The sequence below is a fragment of the Humulus lupulus genome, chromosome X (assembly GCF_963169125.1).
Source record: "Humulus lupulus chromosome X, drHumLupu1.1, whole genome shotgun sequence".
Classification (NCBI taxonomy): domain Eukaryota; kingdom Viridiplantae; phylum Streptophyta; class Magnoliopsida; order Rosales; family Cannabaceae; genus Humulus; species Humulus lupulus.
Window position 1 is genome coordinate 23,901,673 of NC_084802.1, and position 14,315 is coordinate 23,915,987.

The following is a 14,315-nucleotide window of genomic DNA, read 5'->3' on the forward strand; positions in this document are numbered from 1 at the left end:
AGTCGGAGGGGACACCTCAGGAGGAACCTCCATGAACGACTCAGCCTCAACCCTGGCCCTTTTTGCCACTAGAATAGAGGGACTGGCCTCGATGGGAGTCGACCTCTACTGGGTATGAACAAAACAAAACATGTCTGAACCTGCAAAAGAAGATCAAATGTTAGAAGGATATATAAGCACATATGAATCATAAAATAAAGGTGATAAAGTGTCGAACCTTCTGAATGAGATTCGAGTTTGAACGTAGTCTCATCAAAGTCATCCGAAGCAAATGATGAGTACGCAACAGATGCACTCACCTCATCACCCTCATGTCCGGCTAGCACCGGCAAAGAGGGTACCTCCTCGACATGAATGGGTCCCGGGTAGTCTATGGCGGTCATGGGCTTGGGACCATCGTCATCCGAAACATCGACTATAGTAGGAGGAAACAACCCCACCTTCCTAAGGTTCTCTAAAGTAACGGGGGTCTTGGCATTATTCTCCTCAGGGGTCATGGCAATCAGTGCCTTGGCCCTAACTGTCATAGCCTGGGTCGGGAGCGGTCTATAAAAAGGCCCAACGTGCTTAAACTTGGAGTAGTTGGCCTCTGCATCCTTAGTAAAGAAATAGTTGTTGGCGTATCTAAATGCCTTGCTATTTCTAGAAATCTCTTCCAAAAAGGTGTTGGTAACCTCACTCATATAATGGTGGAAGTGGAAATACCCTAAGTTGCGCTGAGAAGGGTTTGTCTTCAGGTCAAACATGTAGTGGATCTCGTGAGGCACTGGAGCAGCCCATTTTCTGCGGTGATAGATAATATACAATGCAGATAAGACCAAGATTGCATTAGGAGCCAATTAAGAAGGACTAATACCAAAATAGTCTACAACACTACGGAAGTATGGATGAAGAGGAAGTAGGGCGCTAGACTTAATGGCAGAGCGTTTCCAAGCACACATGCCCAGAGGGGGGTCCTTAGCTCTGTCATTTGGACCAGAGATAGTAATAGACACACCAGAGAGGTCAAAGGTCTTCCTTAAGTTCTTTACCTTTTCTTCAGCCAGCCCCAGTGTGGTCAGCCCCAGTGTGTGCAAAGACTAGGAATGATCGACCCCAGTATGCCCAAGGACCCCTAGAGGTGATCGGCCTAACCCCTACCCCTAGGGTGGTCGGCCTAAACCCCCAAGTACACTTCACTGAAAAATACTCACTCTCGTTCAAACTGAGATCAACAGGCTTAGCACCCAGAAGGCCACATGCCTAGCACCCAGAGAATCAACAGGACCAGCACTCAGGCTCCGATCATCGGGCCTAACGCCTAAGTCTCATATACCAACGGAGACTTAACATTTTCCCAGAGTTTCTATCGTGCATTATCCACCACGATCTAGAGTAACAACAAAAGACCCACGATCTCATAATCATGCGAAGGTGGACACATATCTCCACTACATGTTAATCATATACTAAACCACGATCCCAGTATAATTGGTCATGTAACAGCCACTGGGTACTATAAATAAAGGACCCAGGGCTTTATGATAGAGGACTCTTTTTCGGGACTTTTGGACTTTTTTCCCTTGGATCACTTTTTCTGGAATTTTGGAGATCTAAAGAACATTTGGGGAGAAATTCTGGGCAAGTTAGAACGAGTGAACACTTTGATTCAACAGTGTAATTGTCGAGTGATTCAATACTAAAAGCTAAGTGGATTAGCTTATTACTGTTCATCAGAACAGGGCTGAACCACTATAAAATTTCTGTGTGTTTACTTAAGATAATCGTATTCTGTCATTTATTCTATTTATTTCATTCAAAAGGTGTTGTATACTGTACATACGACCGTTGGCCAATTTCACAGGTCAACAATTTGTTTTAATATAACTAATCGTGCAATAAAACATATAAACACCACAATTTGATTGAACAAAATAATTTCTAATACTTCATTGATAATGAATGAATTACATAAGAAATGTGGTTTTATAAGGTTATAAAACTCAACAGAGAGCCCAAATACATTGCCACCAGGGTGATGGGCTAGATGAAGAGCACACCTGCCCCATGTGGGAGAGACAAACCGCTGTCTGGTACCCACTCTTAACTGAATAAATACTAGATTCTTCAAAATGCCAAACCAGCCTAGCCTGTCTGATTTCTTCTGGTACGCCTAAGGAATTGAAAGTATGGTTGAAGCTTCATCAACAATAAAAGATAATTGAATTAGTTGTTCATTCCATGCCCCATGAATGATCCAAAAGCATATCCACTATCGAGCTTAAAGGCAAAAGCCGACGAGGTATGGCTAAAGATGTATCCTTCTTTGGAATCCATTTGTAAAGGTAAATGGAGAGATCACGACCATTAACAATAAGCCAACGAGTCCCTTTTAGAAAAATCCCCTTACCCGAAAGAATGCCTCTCTATAAAATCTCCTTGCCAAACCATTGCCACCAACAATGTAGGATTATCATAGCTTCGTCAAGCTTGCTTAGCTAAAAAGATTTTTGTTGAAAAGAGTAATATATCGAAAACCTTAGTCCCCCACTATTTTTATGCTACCTTAATCTTTCCTACTTGCACTAATGCATTTTATTTTTATCATTAGTGCCTCCACTAAAATCTGGCACACATATGATGAAGCTCCATAATAAGCAAAACTATTAGCTTGAAAATAGTCATGAAGTAGGTTAATATAGCTTGAATGACAACTATAATGAGAACCTCCTTACCACCCATAGAGAATAGCTTAGATTTCCAACCAAAGAACTTCTTCCAAATTCTATTTATAACAGCCCTTTTTTTAATCTAACTCGCAAAGTAAGGTAGCCCCAAAATATTCCTCATGCCAAGCAACAATATTCACACCTAAGACACCAGCCAAAAGTGCTTTGGAATTCACCAGCACACATTGGCTAAAATAAAATTGTCGACTTAGCAAGGTTCGGATGCTAGCCAGAAGCTTCCTCATACAAGAAAGAACTTCTTTGAATCTCATGCAAGTAATCTCAGTGGCATTCAGGGAGAAAAGACTATCATTTGCAAAGAATAATTGAAGAATCAAAGGACTACTTCTTTACAGTAATGCCTTTCAATACTATCTCTTCTCATCAGGAAATACAACCCCTTAACATAAATCACAAACAAAGAGAGATGGGTGTCCTTGACAAATGCATCTGGTGAGGGTAATATAAAACTATAATGATCACCACTAACCATCATAGAATAACTTACCGAAATAGAAACAAAGATTTTAGCAATTCAAACCTCAAAGAATTCCAGCTTCACCACTATACGACAAATACAAATTCATTCAATCCGATCATAAGCTTTAGACATATCGAGTTTTAGAGCTAAACAACCTCCATTTTCTTCTACTTAAGCACATTAACACACTCAAAAGTTTAAAACCATATCATAACATTATTAGATATCAATAATGAGTCTGCCTAAGAGAAAAAAACTTTGTTCTTCAGAGATAACTTTACCCAAAAACTGAGATGATAGACGGATGAATTTGAAAACAAATATCTCCACTTTGTAAAAATAATATTTTTAATTTTTTAATTAATTTTTTTGACATATATAATGTGATATATGTCAATATAGACAACATTTAAGAGTGTTAATAACTACCTCACTATGAGTATTTTTCTTGTCAAACATTTGATAAACTTTGGATATTTGTACAACAAATATCTTTCACATCAAGAAAATTATTTCAAAATTTTAAGATATAATGTTATTTTAACCATCTCTAAATTTAGGGTGTATTTGAAAATTACACTTTCCAATTTTCATAACACCCATGAGAAATATGTGTAATAGCTAATTAATATCAATTTTAAATACTTTTTATTACATAATATTATTTTACTGTGTAATTACTAAATATTTTGCCAAACTTGACAATAAGAATTCATAAGTAATTAGTACTTGACATTCAAACACACGTTATATTTTAAAATATAGTATAATTACTCAGATATGTAATTACTACCTTATTAAATAATAAGCATGGCAAAATGGGGCGGTGGGCGGGGCGGGACCCAGACCCGACGTGATGTCTTTGCCCCGGTAAAAACAATGTGGAATTTGGGGCGGGCCCCACTATGAATTCAAGCAGCTCCGCCTCTTTTTTTTTTTTCTATACTCTAACTCAATTCTCTCATGCTACTTATATACATGCATAATACGTAAAATTGACATTTTATATGTGGTTTAGAATATCCGTAATTCTAAATAGACTTTAGGTGTAAGATTTATATAATTTTTTATTCCACAACTACTTTTGTATAATTCATTATTATTCCAAAATAAAATACTTGAGGGTGTAGTGGATATGAAGTGTAAAAAATAAGGATTGCAATAAAAAAATAATAATTAGGTTTATGAAGAATTCTAAAATTATAATTTAATGTTTCTTAAAAAAAATTAAATTGGGTAAATGGGGCGAGCCAAATCTGTCCTGATTAAGTCGGGGCGGGCCTGGGTAGATCTGCCTCGTTTACATGCCTAGTAATTGTAATACATTTCCAAAGACGAAATTTTGAAAAATTAAATAAACACTTTAATTAAGAGGTTTATCTTTTTATTTTTCTTTAAATTTTTTTGAGGTTTATCTATATGATAGAATAATAATATCTGTATCCAAAATATAGCCATTACACACTGATGTGGGACTCTAGCAGGGGTGTACACGGGTCGGGTTTTCGGGTTTCGGGTTCATCGGGTTCGGGTTTTATGGGTTTCGAGTTGAGAAAAATGGTACCGAAACCGATCGAAATTTTCGGGTTTCGGGTTTTAGTCGGGTTCGGGTTTGATTCGGGTTGGACTGAGCCATTTGTGTTTTGGGCTGAAAAGCCAAACTTTGCAAAAATACTATTTTTTTTACACTTTTTTTCAAGAATACCATTTTTTTCTTCAAAAATACCATTTTTTTTTTCGGATTTTGGGTTGGACTGGGCTGATTGGTGTTTTGGGCCGAAAAGCCAAATTTTGCAAAAATACAATTTTTTTCAGATTTCGGGTTTGAACCCGAACCTGAGTTTTAACAAACTTCAAACCCGAACCCGACCCGACTTTTGTCGGGTTCGGGTCGGATTTAACCCGAATCTGACGGGTTTTCCTAAAAAACGAGTTTTCGAGTTACGGGTCGGCAAATTTGCAGGTTTTTCGGGTCAAATGTTCATCCCTACACTCTAGCCTAATTAAAATTAATATTTATTTGATTTTTTAATACGTTGGGTTTAAACATACTGAACGTGAAGTAAAATTCACATCAGAGGTTTATCTACAAGAGAAGAGAACACTGCCAGTGTGCCAGCTCCCGCTCCCGCTCCCGCTCCCTAAACCTAAACCCTCTTTCATTTTCACAGTTCATCTTTTTCTCCCAAAAAATGCTTCTCCAAACTTCTCTGCAAAACCCCAATGTCTCAGTCTCTCTTTCCTCTTCCCTCTCATACTCTCGTTCTCTCCCATGTCGAAATCCCACTTGTACTATTCGCCAATCCGTAAACTATCAGAGTTTTTCAGTCACCTGCTCCATATCCCAAGTCCATAGCTATGGCACTGTGGACTTCGAGCGTCGCCCCTTATTGAAATGGAATGCCATATACAAGAGGATTTCTCTTATGGAGAATCCTGAGCTTGGTTCTGGGAGTGTTTTGAACCAGTGGGAGAAGGAGGGAAAGTTACTCTCTAAATGGGATCTTTGTAGGGTTGTCAAAGAATTGAGGAAGTACAAGCGTTTTGATCGAGCTCTTGAGGTAATAACAAGAAATTTATTTGTATATTTATGTTCTATTTCTACTTGGAAAGTGTTTAGAATTAATGGGTTTTCTGTTTTGCTTGGTGGGTATCTTCCATTTTTGACATATATGATGTTTGGTCAGAAGTGTTTATGATGTTAATCGGTTGTTATATTCATGCTTTTGACAGTCTCTATGCTGGGATTTATTTTTGTGTCTTGTGTTTATTAACTCCTAAGGGGCTCGAAACTTATGCGATGTTTTGATCTCTGTCAAAACATCATTTGAGATGAAAAGAAGTTAACGAGTGAATTTGGCTGTGTCTTTGCTATCATTTGAGTTATTAATTGAAAGGAAAATCAAATACCTATAGAGGATGGGAACTTGAAATTGTAAATACCAATGTCTGTCGATATACTTGGTGTAAACATATACTCAATTATAGAAAACGGATGGAGAGAAGCTGTACTACATGAAACATCCCCATGTATGATTTAGAAATCTATAATTGAAGAATTGAAATTATTTAAACATACAGATTTTTCAGTTATAGCTGCCTTCCTGACACCTCAATTGCTGCGTACTTGTATATCTCTTTCAACCATTTCCCTTGTCATCAGCTCTGAACTTCTTGTCCTGTGCAGGTGTATGATTGGATGAACAGTCGAGTAGAGAGGTTTAGATTATCCTCTAGTGATGCTGCAATTCAATTAGATTTAATAGCCAAAGTTCGTGGGATTGCTGTAGCTGAAAGTTTCTTTTTTAGTCTATCGGAAACTTCAAAAGACAGGAGGATATACGGCGCCCTGCTCAATGCCTATGTTCGGGGGAAGATGAAACAAAAGGCAGAATCTTTGCTTGATCAAATGAGAACTAAAGGTTATGCCTCACATTCTCTTCCCTTTAATGTGATGATGACACTATATATGAACCTCAAGGATTATGAGAAGGTTGAGTTAGTAGTTTCAGAAATGGTGAAGAGAAGCATTCGGCTAGATATATACTCCTACAATATCTGGTTATCCTGTCGCGGATCACAAGGATCTGCAGAGAAGATGGAAGAAGTATTTGAACAGCTGAAAACAGATAAATCCATCAATCCCAACTGGACCACATTTAGTACAATGGCTACAATGTATATCAAGATGGGGCAAATTGGGAAGGCTGAGGAATGTTTAAGGAAGGTTGAGAGTAGAATCACTGGTCGGGATCGGATCCCTTATCACTACCTTTTAAGTCTATATGGTAGCATTGGTAACAAAGAAGAGATTTATAGGGTGTGGAATGTTTATAAATCAATATATCCCAATATCCCAAATTTGGGCTACCATGCAATTATCTCTTCTCTACTCAGAGTAGATGATGTTGAAGGGTCAGAAAAGATTTATGAGGAATGGTTGCTGGTCAAGTCAACTTATGACCCCAGAATAGCAAATCTTTTCATGGTTTATTATACTAGAAAAAGATATTTGGAGAAAGCGTTAAATTTTGTTGACCACATTGTTGAAGTGGGAGGAAAACCCAATTCAGCCACCTGGGAGACTCTTGCCGAGGGGCATGCTGGAGAGAAGAAAATTCCTGAGGCTTTGTTTTACTGGAAAAAAGCTTTTGCAGCTGAGGGTTCAAAGAACTGGAGGCCAAAACCTGTTAACGTGTCTGCTTTTCTTGATCTATGTGAGCAAGAAAATGATCTTGAAAGCAAGGATGTTTTGGTGAAATTGATGAGGGATTCAGGCAATTTGGGAGGTGAATGGTATGCGTCAATTGCGGGCTTATCCCCTGAAGCTAACAATGACAATGGAATAGCATCAGAGGAAGGTAGTTTTAGTACAGATGACAATGATGATGATAAGGATGAGTCTGAAATGGTTCTCAACCAATTATAGGTAGCCCTCGATATGATTCGTACTTTTTTATTCATTGAAAATTTTACCATGGATCATTTCGCGGATGTATAAGATGCATTCTTTGAAGTTTCAAAGGGCTGTCACCTCTTTTCTTTATAATGGTAACTTGATACCTGGGTTCCATTCTGCTTGTAGAATCCCCTAGCCAGGTATGTGAAATGTGACCCTTACTGAACTGCCTTTTAATAAGTGAGAGGCTGAGCTTTGCTCGGGGAGTAACTTGTGTGTAAAAATCTCTTTGGCCTCTTATATCTATATCCATTGCTTAATGTATCTCTGTGCTTCTGTGGTAGTTTTATGGAAATTTAACTTTTTGATTGTCAGCTTTAGGAGCTGTTGGGAAGCAAATAGGAGCAAATTCTAGATTTTGTGAATCTACCTTTGAAAAAGGAGATTATATCTAATGACAAAAATCATGCAACAATATACAAATGTGTTTTTTGGTATCATCCCCATCTTTTATATAATTATGACGATTAATTTAAAAGAAAAATTATAGTATACGCACATTTTTGGAGAAGAAAACTTGTTCTATTTGGATTATTAGCAAGGCCTTTTAGGTTTCTAGTTCCTTGTAAAAACAGAGTTGATACTATTACCAAATTATTCCACATAATTCTATAAATAGCTATAACCCCAGAAAATGTCACCATGTAGAAAATTTATGATTTTCGTTTCAGCACCTCGACAGAGGTAAAAATGTCTTGAACCAGGACATAGAGAAGAAATTGAAAAGTCCCAAAATCCTTGGTACAACCCTTGAAGCTTCTCCAGTCTCTTTGAATTGGGCATCAGATACTTTGGCCCTCGTTATTTCGTCCTTGAGAGCCTTATTTTCCTTTTTAAGCTGTAAAACAGTATACATAGTTTAAAAGCAACCGAAATGCTATGAAGGAACAGCCACACCTTAACCTTAATACTTGGTATAGGAGCATTAGTATTATCTCAATTAATGGTGAAATTTTTATTGATGTAATGAAGTTAAATGCTGGATTTTACTCTTACCTCTTTAACTTCACACGCTAGCTCTTCCACTGCTTGTTGCAATGATACAATTGTCTTTAAAGTAACATCCTCAAATGCAAGCTCTAATTCTTCTTCTGAATTAGGATCAAAGAAAATTCCCTCCAACATGAACAACTCCTCCAGTAGATTTACATCTTCCTCGTCTAGTCTCTTTCGCAACTAAGTTATGAAAGTTTTACAATTAGAAAGAGAAAAAGTAGAGTGAAAATAATGTTATGGACATTGGAGTATGGGACACATGATGTTTTGACGATGATGAGAACTATAAGGTCAGGAATTACAGATGCGAGTTCCTTCCTACCTCGTGTAGAATTCTCTCACATGACTCATCTTTAGTGGGAGAAGGAACTTCAAGTTTTTTAGTAGATTTGTCTTCATTGCACTTTACACGCGGTGATGCCTTAATGTGACTTGCCCTGCTCCAGCATTGTATCATAGAACAAAAATCAGATATTTTTTTAATAGAAAAAATGAATTAAATAAAAAAAAAGTAAGTCCATTGCTTTAGTTCAGTGGTATGCAAATCGAGTTTGCCTTTTATCAATTGTAAAGTATTCAGTTGTACAAAGTGAGTAAACATGAAAATACAGCACTATTGCTCTGAGAGAAAACACATTCTAATTAAATATGTTCCAATTACTAGCTATTGTAGTGATTTGGCTTAAGATATTTTTAACTTTCAAATCAAAATATTTTGTTCTACACAGAACAGTATAGTAATAGCACTATTTCGTGAAATTGAACAATGTACCTTGCTCCAAATCGAAGTGTGGAGAGACTCTCTGGTGCGTTTGAGGGGCTTGGTGAGCAACAACATAGTAACGCAGTTCTGGAATTTCCACCCTATAAGATGAAATCAAGATATACCTTCAGTAAAAACTGAATAGCCTAATAACATGGACCAAGAGTGAAGAAAACTGACAAGGGCATCTTGTAGAATCCGGGTAAGTTTGGAGTCGCGATATGGAATGTGATTTGTTTTTACAGATGAACCAGATGTCAGAGCATTTATCACATTTCCAAGGGCTGATAGGGACTTGTTGATACTCTTGGCTTCTTCAAGGACTCTTCCTTCAGCTCCAGATTTTTCTGCTTTCTCCGAGCCTGCCAAATCCACAAGAACTAACTTGCTAGTTTTCGACCTGTCCCCAGATTTTTAAAGTTCAATATTAGTTTATACAAAAATTTGATACAAAGACAAGTAGATGATGTACCGATTATCTTTCTTCAATTCTTGCTGGACAATGAATATGTAAACACAATGACTTCTGCTGCTGGTAATGTTCATTTCTATTTATAATAAGGTCAGAAACAAGGTAAACATGATCGTTAAATAAAACTAGAGTATCCCCAATGAAAACACAGATGATTTTACTTTGTCATTTTCTTGTAAAAGTTAATGGAGGATACGGGTCTCTCCAACAGCTCTGTTAGCTATACCACTCTGAACGTTCAATGTCAGTGTTAGAAGATATACAGTGAGAACTACAAAAGTGAATCAGAATTCAGAAGTAATTCTATCTTACAGCTAGACTTTGCAATGCTTCCATGGGGTCTTTAATGGAGATCTGGAAAGGAAACAAACAAGAAGCTTCTCCGTCAAGGAATATATTTGCTTCTTATAAAGTAAGTGGTCTTTGATATGAATCCAGATTTTGCATCTATGGCAGTGCCCTTCTTAGCATAATTACTCTTAGTAAAAAAAATCCATACAAAGGAAATGGTCCAAAAGGGATTCCAATCAATTACACTTTTGAAGCTAACAATTATCTTCAACAGTAAAGATTACAGTTGGAATTTCATCAAGAGAACCTCAGCAGGCGTGTACTGAGTGTGTGCAAGGGATGGTACCTATTATGTCATTGAAGTATACTGAAAAAACAAACCATGACTAGTGCCAGAGTAAATGGATTAGTTTGCTAAATTTACTCAAGTAATCACCATCTACGAACACAAACCTTGGAAATTATTATTTCAGTTAGTCATGCATTTAAAATTTGCTTGAAGTGTTACTACATAAGAAAACATACTTCGGTTATGCCATTCAGCAAAATTCCTTGAGCTTTATTCTCCATGATCTGTATGTTGTCCTTTGCTAAATCAAGGAGGTCCCTGAACAAAGACAGTTATAGGCTGTAATTGTTGAAGCATTCCAAGAAATACGTTGATTACTTTTTTATCGTTGGGTAAGGGTATACCTTACTCTCTCCATGTAGATCTCTACCTGGATGGAAGCAAAACGAATGGAAGTTATTTTGCATGAATAATATGAAAAGAAAAAGAAGCAAATAACAATATCATCTCAAATTTATGCGTTTGGATACCATCGACAACTTGACGGAGTACATATTTGCATTTTTAGAAGATTTTATGCATTCAAAAATTCCACCAACTACTCGTGGAAGCAACCCTTTTTTCTCTTCATCAGATTCTAGTATCCCGGGGCCCTGTTTAATAGATGCAAACACCTCCAACTGTCAGATGAATATCTAGCTTCAGTATCTACGTTATACTAGCGACATCGGTGATGGCATACCTCCATGCTGTATGTCTTCCCAGCTCCTGTCTGCCATTAGTTAAAGTTAAACGAATATAAAATTATAGAGAAGCTCATATGAGGACTTGAAACACATACAACGAGGAGCCTTTTAAAAATTAGAAGAAAAAAAACCTTGACAAATGACTTGCTGAGTTTTACCTGTCCATAAGTGATAATCGTCCCATTAGTGCATTTAACAGCATCTGAGTGATAATGACAAACATTTATAACGAACAACAGAAGAAAGCTGTGATTTTTATTTGCAGAAAAACCTTCCCTAAATATACTTTAGACACATAAACCATATTGGGCACAGGTGCATGAATTTATAATCTCTTATTGATTCTGAATCCAATATGTGAAAATTTTAAAAATCTTCATCCTAAAGAAGCACGATCCAGACTATAAATATGACGAATTTCAATCATTTACATATATATTTGACTATTTTCTTGTGTTTTATCAAGCAAACAGAAATTCAAAATGCAAGAATGAATACACGAAGTAGACAGAGAAAATACATGTAGACTGCTACAATATGGGTTCTATACCTTGGACAATAGGCAGAGCTAGAAATTCATAGACCTGAGCTTGCTCAGAATTCTCATAGAACACCCTATCGAAGGTGAAAGTGGAATTTCCTTCTTTCTCATCCTGCCATTGCCATATATCGAAATCAGTTTTGTCAAAAACAGGTCATTAGCAGGATCAATATCACAAATATTTTTCCCGAGCAAAAAAATATCACAAATACTTTCAATCATCAAAATTATGATTCGAAATTTCGAATTAGAAACCTTAAAAATGAAAGTTTCCGAGTCTAAGCACTGAACGCAGACTGAATCACCATCATCTCTTCTCTCTTTTGAGCTTAAAGGCCTGAATCGAGCGCAAACTGCTATGTTCGACATTTTCTTTTGTGGAACAGATTCGAACCAAAAAGAAGAATAAAAAAGATGTTAGGATTCCCATACTTACTACTGCGATTATTACTGGAAAAACTTGTAAGAAGGAAGAATACATGATCTGTTTAATAAATGATAAAATTAACGAAGGAAAACAAAAACTGGAGCTCGAGTGCTAGAATCGATAAAGGTTTTGAGCACTTTGAATTGACAGTTGATCACGTCTTACACATCGAATCGATATCTCATATCACGATTGAATAAATGGAATTTAACTTCGGATTTTAATAACATCAGTTTACTTGCTGTTCCTACATTTTCTTCGCAACCAAACAAGATTTTAATTAACATACCGATCTGATTCGCTGCCCACTGCTGAGAGAAACAAAGATGAAAAGAATCGATTCTCTTATTTTCTCTTTGAATAACGAAATAATGAATCGAAAAATAAATTACAAATCGTAAATTCATGATGATCAATCTAGAAGAGAACACATTTTCTACGTGCAACCAAACAGTGGAGAGAGGAAGAGCACCTTGATTTACGCGCCAAAAGAATAATTTTTCAAAATTGTAACAGAGACGAGTCGTGCACTCAGCACTTATAAGACGTTGAGTTCGCGCGCCAAGCCTGGGATGAAACGACAAGTCGTCTTCATTTCCACAATGATAGACATATTGTTTTATATTTAAAAATTATAATGGTTTTACATTTGTTCTCTGAATTTGGGGAAATTACTATTGGAAAAAACAGTTTATAGGCTATAGCACAACATTGTTCGATCCAAATGCGTAAGAGATAATCACTTCTTCGATTGTATTCCTAAAATAACAGGCTGCACCTTATTGGAAATCTATCTTGAAAACTAGAGAATGTTAGGAATAACTCTAAATATGCATGGATGTTAGACTTATGTCAGATTAAGATTAAGATTTGATTTCATGATGGTTGATTATGAGTTTGTAATTTTTCTCACTAATCTTTTCTCTTTATCGGACTCACTCAATTGATAGAGATGGAGGATGAGAAGTGATTAGAGATTAGCCTTGGGACCAAAGCTTATAGTCTTCCTTATATGGTAACTTAATTAGAACACCATTAACCTTTTAATTAGGTTTATTGGGTATTACACATTACAAAATTTATACTGCATAAGATCTTTAATTGAACTCTTTCAATTAAATCACTTAATTAGCCTAATGTAAAATATTAACTTAAATTGTCTTAATTTGTTATACCACTCATTAGGATAACCCTATAGAGGAACCTTACACAAAATATTTTGTAAGAGAATCGGAAATAGTAGACCAATTCTATTTGGATTTACAAATGGGTGCCCCATGGTAATTACAAACTTATTCCTCTACATGATGCTACAATGGGTATGAACTGGGTTGGTGAGTTCATCAACTCTGAGGGGTGAGATATAACCAAACGTTGAAAATGGTTCCACCCTGAAGATGTGAGGAGAATATTGAACACCCCTCTTCCCTCCATGGATTGCGCGTATAGTTGGTTATGGGATTTCAACTCTTAAAGGAATTTCTCTATTAGGTTGGTTGTAAATTTTCTTTTTTTCGAGCTTTAAGCTAATGATGTGTGGCCTTTGATTTTGAAAAATAGGATTCACCATCGCCACAAGCTCTTATGGTGGCATATATAATACCGACGCCCAACTGAAGCTTGAGGACATGCTGAAAGCAGCGAAGCTGGAGGTGGCAGCAAGGGATGTGGCCATTCAGGATGCGACCATTCAGAAGCATTCTGAGCTCGAGTCAAAGCTGGAGGTTGCTTTGAAAGAGGTCCAGAAGGTCCTCGATCTCGAATCGACGCTGGTGGTGACCTTGAAGGAGGTCGAGGCCAAGAATTCCAAGATCAAGGAGAAGAATTTCGAGATCAAGGAAATTTGGGAACTCATTGCCAAGCTGGAAGAGGAAAATAAGATGACCTTCGAAGTTATTGAAGGTGAGAAGGCTCATCTTTTGGAGGAGTTCAAAACCAAAAAAGATCGCGCTGTAGACATGGCGATGTATCAAATTTGGGTGAACAATCCAAACCTCGACACCAGTTTCCTAGCCAACCTGGAGGCCGATTTCATCGCCAAATGGTAGGCTCGGCTTGAGGAGGAGGAGGCCAGGCTCGAGGCTGAGCAAGCAGCTGTAATGCCCCAAATTTCCTAATAAGGTTTAAGACCTTGATTAGGAG

General features: G+C 37.0%; 2 protein-coding genes across 2 annotated transcripts; one reads left to right on the top strand and one right to left on the bottom strand.

The window, feature by feature from the left end:
* Nucleotides 1–5,260: 5,260 nt before the first annotated feature.
* Nucleotides 5,261–7,912, top strand: LOC133803111 (pentatricopeptide repeat-containing protein At1g02150). Its single transcript, XM_062241056.1, has 2 exons — nucleotides 5,261–5,750; nucleotides 6,377–7,912. The coding sequence occupies exons 1-2, from the start codon at nucleotides 5,382–5,384 to the stop codon at nucleotides 7,616–7,618; spliced, it is 1,611 nt and encodes a 536-aa protein (XP_062097040.1). The 5' UTR covers nucleotides 5,261–5,381; the 3' UTR covers nucleotides 7,619–7,912.
* A 196-nt stretch (nucleotides 7,913–8,108) lies between these two features.
* On the bottom strand, nucleotides 8,109–12,115 carry LOC133803112 (kinesin-like protein KIN-1). Its single transcript, XM_062241057.1, has 15 exons — nucleotides 12,002–12,115; nucleotides 11,756–11,858; nucleotides 11,364–11,407; nucleotides 11,202–11,231; nucleotides 10,990–11,112; nucleotides 10,864–10,889; nucleotides 10,696–10,777; nucleotides 10,192–10,233; nucleotides 10,076–10,109; nucleotides 9,880–9,955; nucleotides 9,588–9,807; nucleotides 9,417–9,508; nucleotides 8,967–9,081; nucleotides 8,645–8,824; nucleotides 8,109–8,486 (listed from the first exon to the last, which is right to left on the bottom strand). Exons 1-15 carry the CDS (start codon nucleotides 12,113–12,115, stop codon nucleotides 8,316–8,318), a joined length of 1,452 nt encoding a protein of 483 aa, XP_062097041.1. The 3' UTR covers nucleotides 8,109–8,315.
* Between the last annotated feature and the right edge of the window lie 2,200 nt (nucleotides 12,116–14,315).